Below are 12760 nucleotides of genomic sequence, written 5' to 3' on the forward strand. Positions count from 1 at the left end.
CTTGTAAGCAACAGCCAAAAATCTATACAACTGGAATGATGGGAGGATAAATTAGATTAATAGGAAAAAAATCTGGTTAATAAGTTTTGTACTTTATTGTCGATTTCAGATCAAAATCAAGACAAATAACTTTCACACAAAGATTTCTAATTTGTTGTTTGATTTGATCAAGTTTAACTCAGTTGCTAAATACTAAAGCCATCCTAAATATTGACAATAATGGCTAACATTTACTGAGTTATTTCTACATAAAAGGTAAATGTATTGTGTACATGTAATTTGCAGTTGCTCTGTTTGGGGGGAGTATTCAATTCTGCTCTGGATAACAACAAAACAAACAGGATGGATGGGCTTCATTAGCCACAAGAACCAAAGATAAGTACGTTAATAACCTGAGAAGTGTCAGACAGAAAGTAATTAGAGCATGTCTATGAACATAGATTGGGGAAGGCAGTGGCACCCCACTTGAGTACTCTTGCCTGGAAAATCCCATGGACAGAGGAGCCTGGTAGGCTGCAGTCCATGGGATAGTGAAGAGTCGGACACAACTGCGTGACTTCACTTTCACTTTTCACTTTCATGCATTGGAGAAGGAAATGGCAACCCACTCCAGTGTTCTTGCCTGGAGAATCCCAGGGATGTGGGAGCCTGGTGGGCTGCTGTCCACTGGGTCACACAGTCGGACACGGCTGAAGCAACTTAGCAGCTTAGCAGCAGCATGAATATAGATAGAAAAGGGTAGAAAGACAAAATAGACAGATTTACTAAATAACAAGCAAAACAACATCTATTTACTATAGACTAGATGTAAATTAAGCATGAGACACACAGTGGTGAGATCTTTAACTGACCACCCATTGCTGACTCTCATTTTGGATCCTCTGCTGGATAAAATCCACAGCTGCCCATAGGCCACCTGGGGAGCACAGCTATTGACCAGGTGTATCTGCCACCAGCTGTCTCCCAGATCAAGTGTGTGTCAGTGTCTCACCTACATTTCATCTGTTAGGCCCAATTTCAACTCTGGTCCTGGTAACTGCATCAACAGCAGGGAAGGGTGATGCCACACTGAGAGAGGATGTGTCTATATCAGAGATTCAGTTAATGTGGCCCTTCAACCCACCTGTACTTGATGCATATTAACCTAGCCCATCTCTTTTTCCATACATTGTACTTGGTGTTTTAAATGGATTAAATAAACTGTAATCTGCACATCTTCTGCTCTATGAACTCAAGAACAGCCTATCAAGGCATATACTTGAAGTCTACTAGTACATCAAAGTAATTTCTCACATAATAACATATTTACATTTTAATCCTTGAAACAACCCTTTGAAAGGTGTGACTATTGTTCCCATTATCAAGACAAGGAAGCCAAAATAGGGAGGGTAAAGCAACTTGTTCCTCCAGCTTGTTTACTACTTCATAAAGCTTAGATATGCTGCCTAAAGTATTATATAAACTTCTTTTTTAAACTGTGGAACTCAAGTTTTAACAAAAAATATGAGGAAGCATTCATTTGATAATTAAAGAGTACTAAGGTCCTTATATTATTCTAAAAAAAGCAATATTAAATAACTTTGAACTTTGTTACAAAATCTATAACTAAATATGAATGCTCTAAATTAGGTTGTGGTAATGAAACCAAAACCCTATGTATATACTGAAAAATATTGAATGGTACACTTCAATTCTGTGGTATGTTAATTATATTTCAATAAAGCTATTTTTAATGTAAGAGATTCAATTAAAAATAGAAATACAGAGTATATCTCAAGAATAAGCAGATTAAAAAAGAGGGAGGTTTTCGGAAAAAGTCAGGAAGAAAGGTAAAAACAATATGAATTAAAAATATAGTAAATAGAAATTTTTATTGAATTAATAAATGACTATGAAAATTTTAAATATGCATTTGAGAGGAAGATACTGTTTCTCATTAGCATATTTTTCAAATATTAATTGTTATCATGTGCATTTATGCTTTTATTACAAAATACATTTTAAAAGGCTGGTGTATACTAATCAGATAATCTTGAAAAAAATTTTTGAATCATTGTGCTAAATCACTTCAGTCATGTCCAACTCTTTGCGACCCCATGGACCATAGCCTGCCAAGGCTCCTTTGACCATAGCATTCTCCAGGCAAGAATACTGAAGTGGGTTGCCATGTACTTCTCCAGGGGATCTTCCAGACCCAGAGATTGAGTTGGATTCACTTAGGTCTCCTGCACTTGCAGGTAGCTTCTTTTACCACTAGTGCTACCTGGAAAGTTCTTTGAATCACTAAGCTAACACAAAACATTACAAACTCCATTTGTACGGAGTTGTACAAATTCTGTTTGCTGTAAGTGGAATTACTAAATCCAAAGAACATGTATTCTTTTACAGATTTTGATAAATATTGCCAAATAGTTCCTTAGAAATAATGTACTGGTCTCCTACAAGGCCCCCCATGTTCCCTGCCTCTTAATATTCAGACCCTTGTGTAGTCCCCTTTTTTATCTAAAAAAAAAATAGGATTCTCATTTTATCTTGAAGCTGTGTCATATTTATTTCATTATATTATTTGGTCTTGTGTCAATTCTTACTGTCTTAGAAATGTCCAAGACAATTCTACTGAAGTAAATATGACAGAAAAAGGGAAATACATTATTTTACATCTTTCCTATAGTAAAGCACCAAAGCCAAAATTCAGCAACAAAGAGCACAATATTATCAATAAGAGAGAAACATGAGTAGTGGGACAGGATATTACATATGTTTCAACCCCTTGTATCATGATGGTAGTTGCATCCTCTAATAGAGGTAAAAACATTTTATGTAAGCTTACTTCTGAGATATATTTCCCTCTTATTGGAAAGAAGATGTATCTGGAACACGGGAAAACTTATATATCCAATGAAATGGGTAAAGAAGGGCCCAAAAGGTAGAGCCATGATGTGTCTAACTAACATAGTAGTTGTTGTTGTTCTTGTTGTTGTTGTTCAGTAACTCAGCTGTGTTCAACTCTGCAACCCCACGGACTGCAGCACACCAGGCTTCCCTGTCCTTCACCATCTCCTGGAGATTGCTCAGACTCATGTCCATTGAGTCCGTGAGGCCATCCAACCATCTTGTCCTCTGTCATCCCCTTCTCCTGATTGATTCCTTGGGTTAAGTAGCTGTAAGTGGAATTACTAAGTCCAAAGAACATGTATTCTTTTACAGATTTTGATAAATATTGCCAAATAGTTCCTTAGAAATAATGTACTAGCCTTCTACATGGCTCCCCATGTTCCCTACCTCCTAATATTCAGACCCTTGTGTAGTCCCCTCCCACATTGTATCAGAATAAGTCTATGTGACCAAAGAAGATGGCAGAAGTGGTGTTATGTTGCGTCTGAGATTAGATTATGACAAACAGCACAGCTTCCATTTTGCTCTCTTCCTCTTTTGGATCACTAGCTAATGCTTGAACAGCACTACAGAGAAGCCCACGTGCCAAGGAACTGAAGCCTCTGGACAAATGTAAGTGTGCTAAGAGGCAGATTTTCCAGCCTAGTCAACCCTTAAATGATTGCAACCTCCACTGACACCTTGACTTAAGCTTCATGAGAGAGACTCTGAGTTAGAACTACCCCATTAAACAATTCCCAGATCACCCCACAGAAACTGGGAGATAATAAATCTTTGTTGTTTTAAATTACTATATTTGGGGGTAATTTGTTACATAGCAATAGATAGTACCAATAAAATAAAATTTTTTAAAACCCAAATATAAAAAAAGGAATGAGTGTGCTTGTCTTCCCACATCTTTATCAACATTGGCTATTCCTAGCTTTATATCTCCTCATTAATTAATAGGGAAAAAATACTATCTCATTGCTTATATTTATTTAATTCCTAGTGAAACTGATCTCCTTTATTTGGCTTGACTCTTTTAATTTTTCTTTTGTCATATACTTAACTTTTCATGTCCTTTGCTTATTTTTCTACTGAAGTACTTACGCTTTCCTATTGTAATATCACCTCATGGCAAATAGAAGTGGAAAAAGAGGAAATAGTGACAGGTTTTGTTTTCTTGGGCTCCAAAATCACTGCAGACAGTAACTACAGCCATGAGATTAAAAGATTCTGGTTCTTAGAAGGAAAGCTATCACAAACCTAGACATCATATTAAAAAGCAGAGACATCACTTTGCCTGTAAAGGCCCATAGAATGAAGGCTACGGTTTTTCCAGTAGCAGTGTACAGATGTGAGAGTTGGACCTGAAAGCAGGCTGAGCATCAAAAAATTGATGCTTTCAAATAATGGTGCCAGAGAAGACTCAAGAGCTCCTTGGACTACAAGGAGATCAAACCAATCAATCCTAAAGGAAACCAACCCTAAATATTCATTGAAAGGACTGATGCTGAAGCTGAAGTTCAGCCACCTGTTATGAACAGCCAGCTCATGGGAAAAGACTCCAATTCTGGGAAAGACTGAGGGCAATAGAAGGGAACGACAGAGGATGAGATGGTTAGATGGCATCTCTAATTCAATGGACATGAATTTGGGCAAACTCTTGGAGACAGTGAAGGACAGAGAAGCCTGTTGTGCTGCAATCCCTGGGGTCACAAAGTGTCAGTCATAACTTAGAGACTGAAGAGTGCTATATCAAGTTTCAGTTCAGTTCAGTTCAGTTCAGTCACTCGGTCGTGTCCAACTCTTTGCAACCCCATGAATCGCAGCACGCCAGGCCTCCCTGTCCATCACCAACTCCCAGAGTTCACTCAAACTCATGTCCATTGAGTCAGTGATGCCATCCAGCCATCTCATCCTCTGTCGTCCCCTTTTCCTCCTGCCCCCAATCCCTCCCAGCATCAGAGTCTTTTCCAATGAGTCAACTCTTCGCATGAGGTGGCCAAAGTACTGGAGTTTCAGCTTTAACATCATTCCTTCCAAAGAACACCCAGGACTGATCTCCTTTAGAATGGACTGGTTGGATCTCCTTGCAGTCCAAGGGACTCTCAAGAGTCTTCTCGAACACCACACTTCAGAAGCATCAATTCTTTGGCGCTCAGCTTTCTTCATAGTTCAACTCTCACATCCATACATGACTACTGGAAAAACCATAGCCTTGACTAGATGGACCTTTCTTGGCAAAGTAATGTCTCTGCTTTTGAATATGCTGTCTAGGTTGGTCATAACTTTCCTTCCAAGGAGTAAGCATCTTTTCATTTCATGGCTGCAGTCACCATCTGCAGTGATTTTCGACCCCCAAAAATAAAGTCTGACACTATTTCCACTGTTTCCCCATCTATTTCCCATGAAGTGATGGGACCAGATGCCATGATCTCAGTTTTCTGAATGTTGAGCTTTAAGTTTATTATATATTAAATGTATTATCTCATTCTCTAATATTTATATTGTGAAGATTTTTCCCTATTTGTCTTATTTCCCTGTTCATTTTTGCTAATGCATTTTAGATTTAGAAGGTTTTAAAATTTTTATGTACTCAAAGCTATTAGTCTTTTCCTTTATGGATTCCATCCTTTTTTGCATGTACATAAAGATGCCTATTCACCACTACTCTGGGTTAGGTATTTTAATGCATGCTTTCTTCTAATGTTTTATGGTTCCACGTTTAAGATGAAATCTTTAATTTAGCTGAAACTGGTGACTTGTATAAAAAATAATTTATCTTTTTGCAAATGAATAGAGGGATGGTTAACTTTAAAAATAATGAAAAGAAAAAATTATCCAGGTAAGCACAACATAACAAAATGCAATAGTGTATTTAAATTTGTTCATTATTACTATCACTAATAGTTACAAATGATCATCTAGCCAGAATTGATATGCCAGTATCTATCGATAGACCAGAATCTGTGCCAAATACTCAAAATACTAGTATTAATAGCTGTATTTTGCAGACAAATACTCTGAAGCTTGGAAAGGTTAAATGACTTGCCTAAGGCCACACTGCAAAGAAGTGCTGGAGCCAAGATTAGTTATTAATATCCTAATGCAGTAATTCTGTCTTAATGAATGGCAAGAGTTCCATTTATGATCCAGCTGCAGATAATTATCAAATTATCCTCCATTTTAGATTAACTAGATGGATATAGTTTTAGATATGACTAAATTTAGATCTAATCAAAATTTCTAAAACTCTAAAAGAATGAAATGCCTCATTAATAAACAGTTTTGCTCTATGAATCTAGAATAACTGTAATTTAAAAAAATAAGCAATTACGTTTGTGAATGGCACATTAAAAATTTTAGAATCAAAATTCGCTTTAAAATAATTTGTTTCAAATACAAAAGTATGCATTATTTGCTAGCTATCAATAGAAGTGTTGTGAAAAGTCAAAAAACTGTAAGTTCCAAGAAAAGGATGGGTAAAAAGGACAGCAGACTAGAAGTGGATGTTTTCAGTACCTGAAATGTGAGACAGAAAAGCACACATTTAAACCTTGGTCTTACTTTTCCGTCTGTTGGTGGGAAGGGCAATACTTATAAGAGACAGAACTATGTTCCTAAGCAATAGGAGTCAGCTCTATTCAGATACACATCAGAATCAGGTCCTTATATGCATGTACAGACCAAGAAGCTGGAGGGATATTTTGGTAAAGTCTCAAAATTCCACATTTTTTTTTTAACAAAGACATACAAGCTTTGGTCTTTCTGTGGCTTCCTTTCTAATAACCTAGAACCTCATTCTGAGTGAGTAATGCAGTCAGAAACAAGATAAGAAGACAGGTGGGATGCATCTGAGAATGAAGTTAAAGGTAGTAATTACTGAAATGCTTTGACATTTGATGACTATGTCAAAATTCCTGCTTATGAACAAAACTATAGTCTTGGCTGAATTAGAGGATGTGGTTGCGATTTTACCTAGTGTTCCAACAACAAATAAGCAGTCAGGGCAATGTTGTTATGGTAATTTTTCAACTTAAATTCTATAAAACACTTCAAAATTCTATAAAATTCTATAAAACACTTGCATCACTGCTAAAGTGATGCAAGTTGCTACAGAATAATAGCTCAATTTCTAGAACATTAGAGAGAGAAAAAGGTACTATGTTTATTAGTCAGGGTCCAACACAGAGACAGAAAGCACATAGTATTTTGACCAGGAACATCTAATATAAGCTATTAGGGACAGAGGACTAGAGTGACAGGAAATTTGTCTTGTTCAGTCACTAAGTCCGCTCTGACTCTTTGAGACTCCGTGGACTGCAGCATGTCAGGCTCCCCTGTCCTACACTATCTCCCAGAGTTTGTTCAAATTCATGTCTCCTAAGTTGGTGATGCTATCTAAGCATCTCATCCTCTGCCGTCCCCTTCTCCTCCTGCCGTCAGTCTTTCCCAGCATTAGGGCCTTCTCTAACAAGTTAGCTCTTCGCATCAGGTGGCCAAAGTATTGGAGCTTCAGCTTCAACATCACTCCTTTCAATGCATATTCAGGGTTGGTTTCCTTTAGGATTGATTGGTTTGATCTTTTGGCAATCCAAGGGACTCTCAAGAGTCTTCTCCAGCATCACAATTCAAAGGTATCAATTCTTCGGCACTCAGCCTTCTTTATTGCCAAACTCTCACATTTGTACATGACTACTGGAAAAACCATAGCTTTGACTATATGGACCTTTGTCAGCAAAGTGATGTCTCTGCTTTTTAGTACACTATCTAGGTTTCTCATAGCTTTTCTTCCAAGGAGCAAGTGTCTTTGAATTTCATGGCTGCAGTCACTGTTTGCAGTGATTTTGGAGCCCAAGAAAATAAAATCTGTCACTGTTCCACTTTTTCCACTTCTATTTGCCATGAAGTGATGAAAGCTGAGAAGTTCAAGAGAACACTAAAGAATATATGAATAGCAGAGATAGCGAGCCCAGTACTCCTAGGCCTTAGACAGAATGCCCAAGGAAGATACCTGACCCAAGGCTGGGATCCAGACCACACTGAGGGCACAGTTGTAACTCACTAGATGTTGAAGTAGTCGCTGAGGCAGTGCACAGCCAGATTCACTGTTAATATGCCTTTGGAGCACCAGAGGAAGCCATCTACAGGGAGGTACCTCATTGCTAACACCTCACTAAAAAGCCACTCACAACGAATATGCTCAAGGAAACCATTCACAAGAAGGTGCCCACTGGTAATACTCTGCTGTGAAGCTGCCCAAGGCAGGTGCCAGGAAATGAATTGTGGATTTGGCACTGTGAGGGAATAAACTGATAACTACCATGCTATGTGTTATAGATTGAATTATGCCTCTTGCAAAAAGTATGAAAGTATGTTGAAGTCCTAACCCTTGGTACCTGTAACTGGCAGATGTAATCAAATTAATATTAGGTCACTGGTATGGGTGCTAATCTAAAACGACTCATGTCTTTATCAGAAGAGAGAAATTTGAACATGGACACACACAGAATTCAATATTATGTGAAGATCCAGACGTGGAAGGAGATGGCCATGCACAGGTGAAGGCAGAGATTGGAGTTACACTGCCACAAATCAAGAAATGTCTGGAACTATTCGAAGATGGAAGAGACAAGGGAGGATCTTTCCCTAGAGGATTTAGATGGAGTACAAGGTTGCTAAACAGCTTGATCTCAGACTTTTAGCCTCCAGAACTGTGAGAAAAAAAAAATTCTGCTATTTTAAGCCACCAAGTTTATGGTACTTTTTATAGTACTACTGTAAAAATAATATACCATGTATTTTCAGTTTGATTCTTGACATTTCTGAAATCCTGATGGTGGGATTCTGAGGCAAACACTAACAGATACCATGTGATTAGTTTAATTTTGCCTCTCTTAAATCTTGATAATTAACATTCTATTTAGACTTGGAATCACAGAACCAGGAAGGAAATCTTGAGGACTCAAGGCAAATCTCATTTTACTAAAGCAAACTTTTAGAAATTGAAGCATAGTTGACTTACAATATTACATTAACTTCAGGTGTACAGCATTGTAATTATAAATACAATACACATACAGAAGAATACAAATATCATAAGTGTAAAATTCAATCGATTTGCACATAGTGAATACCTGTTTAACCAAACAACCAGGTCAAGAAAGGAAACAGCAACACATGGCCTCTTTCAGTCCCTAACATTCTTCAGCTATATCCACTCTCCTGACTTCTAACACAATGGTATGTTTTCCTGGCATATATATTTATACATATATATATATATGTATGTATGTATGTATGTAATGGAATATTATTCAGCCATAAAAAAGAAGGAAACGCTGTCATTTGTGACAACATGGATGAACCTTGAGGGTATTATGCTAAGTGAAACAATTTAGACAGAGAAAGACAAATATCACATATTTTCACTAATACGTGTTATCTATAAAACAAAACCAGTGGACAAGCACGTGTGTGTGTGTGTGTGTGTATGCATGTGCTTATTTGTTCAGTCAAGCCTAACTAGTCTTGACCCCATGGACTGTAGCCAGCCAGGCTCCTCTATCCATGGGGATTCTCTAGGCAAGAACACTGGAATGGGTTGCCATGCCCTTCTCTAGAGGATCTTCTCAACCCAGGGACTGAACCCAGGTCTCCCTCATTACAGGTGGATTCTTTACCATCTGAGCCACCAGGAAAGCCCGAAGAAGCATAACAAAGCATAAACAGCGTCATAGATACAGAGAATAGGTGATTGCCAGAGGGGAGGGTTGGGGAGGATGAGTGAAGTGAGGGAGAGTAAGAGATACAAATTTCCAATTACAAAATAAGTTATGGGAATGAAATGCACAGTGTGAGGAATGTGATCAATAATAATATGATATCTTTGTATAGTGACGGATGGTAACTAGACTTATTGTGGTGATCATTTTGTAATGCATAGAAATATCAAATCACTGTATCATGCATCTGGAACTAACATACTGTTGTAGTAAACTAAACTTCAAAAACAAACAACTCATAGAATAAAAGATCAGACTTGCAGTTACCAGAAGTGAGGAGTGAGGAGAGGTACAAACTTCCAGTTATAAGATAAATAAGTACTAGGGATTTAATGCACAAAATAAGGGCTTCCTTGGTAGCTCAGCTAGTAAAGAATCCACCTACAATTCAGGAGACCCTGGTTCAATTCCTGGGTCCAGAAGATTCGCTGGAGAAGGAATAGGCTACCCATGCCAGTATTCTTGGGCTTCCCTGGTGGTTCAGATGGTGAAGAATCCACCTGCAATGAGGGAGACTTGGGTTCAATCCCTGGGTTGGGAAGATCTCCTGGAGAAGGGAATGACTACCCACTTCAGTATTCTGGCCTGGAGAATTCCATGGACTTTAGTCCATGGGGTCACAAAGAGTCAAACATGACTGAGCAACTTTCACTTTTACTTCATGATGAATATAATTAATGCTACTGCTTGTTATATATAGTACTTGCTAATAGTATGGATCCTAAAATTTCTCATCACAAGGAAGTCTTTTTTTCTTTTATTTTGTATCTGTATGAAATGATGGATGTTTACTACTCTTATTGCAGTAATCATTCCATGATGTACAGAAGCCAAATCAGTATGCTCTATACCTTAAACTTATACAGTGCTGTATGTCTGGAGTTAGCTATGGGATAATCATATTTCAATATATAATGGAACAAATAAATGCATTGTACACCTTGAACTTACACAATGTTATACATCAATTATAGCTCAATTTTAAAAAGTAATACATGTATTTTAAAAATAGAAGGAAATTGATGCCCCCAAATTCTAGGTTGTATCACAGCCATGAATTGAAGAAAATTATATTTGGCTTTGGAAAACTTGTTTTAAGTCAAGCAAAACTTCCGAGGAAAGTGTCAAGTCAAATTGAGTTAAATTTTAAATTTCTAGAAACAGAGTGAAATCATTTGTTCAGAAAAAGCATTTCTTGCTCTCAATAACTGAGTGCATTTTATAAGAATATAAAAAAAGAAAAATAATTTGGAATAAAGCTGCGGTTTATAGTTCTTACCTTAGAATAAATACAACCATCAGTTCCAAACACCCACTTCTGAGAATCATCTCCTTTATGTCTGTAATGAAAATGTAATTTAGAGATTGACAATTTTTCTCCCCATTAACACGTTTGTAGGTTTCAAGTAGAAATATCATTTCCTCAGTCTGGCAGGACTGGACACATTCTAAGGATTCTCCCATGCCACTACCATCACTGCTACCTCGGCAGCTAAAGCCTTTCCTAAGACACCTAATTGCTTTAGTACCCAAAGTTCTGTGGGGGTGTGTGAATGAGTGTGTATGTGTGTGTGCACGTGTGTGTATGACCAATGGCAACAGTGATTAAGGGTCTAGAGAATAAATAGAGTCAATAAGAATAGTATAGAAATTTCCATCCCCAAAAATGATCTTCCGTGAGACAGAAAGAAGGGGGCTTAATTAAATAAAAGGATTCAGAGGATGAGAAGAAAAAAAGATACTGTGGAAAATTAGGAACCTCAGGCACCTATTTCTCAAACAATTAGGACATTTTATTAAGGAACATCAGATTTTCTGAGCTAAGTCTGAGTAAGAAAGAAAAACTAAGATGTGATGAAGCTAATTATGCCTAAATTAACTCATCACGTATTCATTAATATTTAGAAACCTTACAGAGATAGGACAAATGAATTAAATTAAGGGTAATGGGATGTTAAACAAGAGTTTTCCTACTGCCTCAGAGTTTTGACAGAAGCATCAGTGGTTGAGAATAAGAGGTGTCAGGTAATGCTCTATTCTAAAGCAAGGAACTATATGATCTGGGCAGAGAACGTAAATGTACGTAATGGTTCAGCACACATTATCCTTTCACCTACACCCACATTATGTAAGAAAACATGAAAATTTTCTGGGCATGTTGGGATGGGTGCTTATTAATAATGTAGGTCTCCAGGCCCCTATCCTCAGAGATTTTGATTCTTAAGGTCTGGACTCCCAGAAATATACATTCCTAGGTATCACAAATGATTCCAATCACAAGAATTCTGGGGAATTTGGATGTGTGTGGTTTATGGACAAGACTTTGGAAAACATTGAACTAGAATGATGAGAGCCAAGGAAAGAAAGGACCACGTACTTGAAGTATTATAAAAGAAGAACTGATTTGGTGATTAAATAAATGGGGTATGGGTTAGAAACAGCAGGCAAGGTTAAGCCTTAAATGTCAAATTTGGGTAAAGAAGAACAAGACAGTATTAAAAGAAAATGAAATTAGAATATGAGAGGAAAGCAGAGCTGTGAGGAATATGAAGGGTTCTGATAATTAAAGACTGGTAACAGAAATCAATGAAGCTGGCTAGAACTAAACATGAGGGCTGCCACTGGGAATTGTGAAGAATACAGTAAACTGGAGGGTATATGTTCCATCCAGAGGGGGAATAATGGTGTAATGAGAGGATGAAAGTTCAGTGTTGCCCATTCTGATTTTTTCAATACAGGCCAGTAATTTTTTGCATGAAATCTCCCTGTTTCTATAAGCTAATGCTGCTGCTGCTGCTGCTGCTGCTGCTAAGTCGCCTCAGTCATGTCCGACTCTGTGCAACCCCATAGATGGCAGCCCATCAGGCTCCCCTGTCCCTGGGATTCTCCAGGCAAGAACACTGGAGTGGGTTGTCATTTCCTTCTCCAATGCATGAAAGTGAAAAGTGAAAGGGAAGTTGCTCAGTCATGTCCGACTCTTAGCGACCCCATGGACTGCGGCCTACCAGGTTCCTCTGTCCATGGGATTTTCCAGGCAAGAATACTGGGGTGGGGTGCCATTGCCTTCTCCCTATAAACTAATAACTAATTACAAA

The 12760-nt window shown here is 37.8% G+C and overlaps 1 protein-coding gene across 1 annotated transcript in view; it reads right to left on the minus strand.

Moving 5' to 3' along the window:
* DCDC1 (doublecortin domain containing 1) overlaps window positions 1–12760 on the minus strand; it is a 429528-nt gene that overhangs the window by 171298 nt on the left and 245470 nt on the right. The window contains exon 16 of the mRNA XM_068988045.1: window positions 10945–11005. Coding sequence (XP_068844146.1) covers window positions 10945–11005 — 61 coding nt within the window. The remainder of the gene's footprint in view (window positions 1–10944; window positions 11006–12760) is intronic.

Source organism: Capricornis sumatraensis, chromosome 16 (assembly GCF_032405125.1).
Source record: "Capricornis sumatraensis isolate serow.1 chromosome 16, serow.2, whole genome shotgun sequence".
In the NCBI taxonomy this organism is placed as follows: domain Eukaryota; kingdom Metazoa; phylum Chordata; class Mammalia; order Artiodactyla; family Bovidae; genus Capricornis; species Capricornis sumatraensis.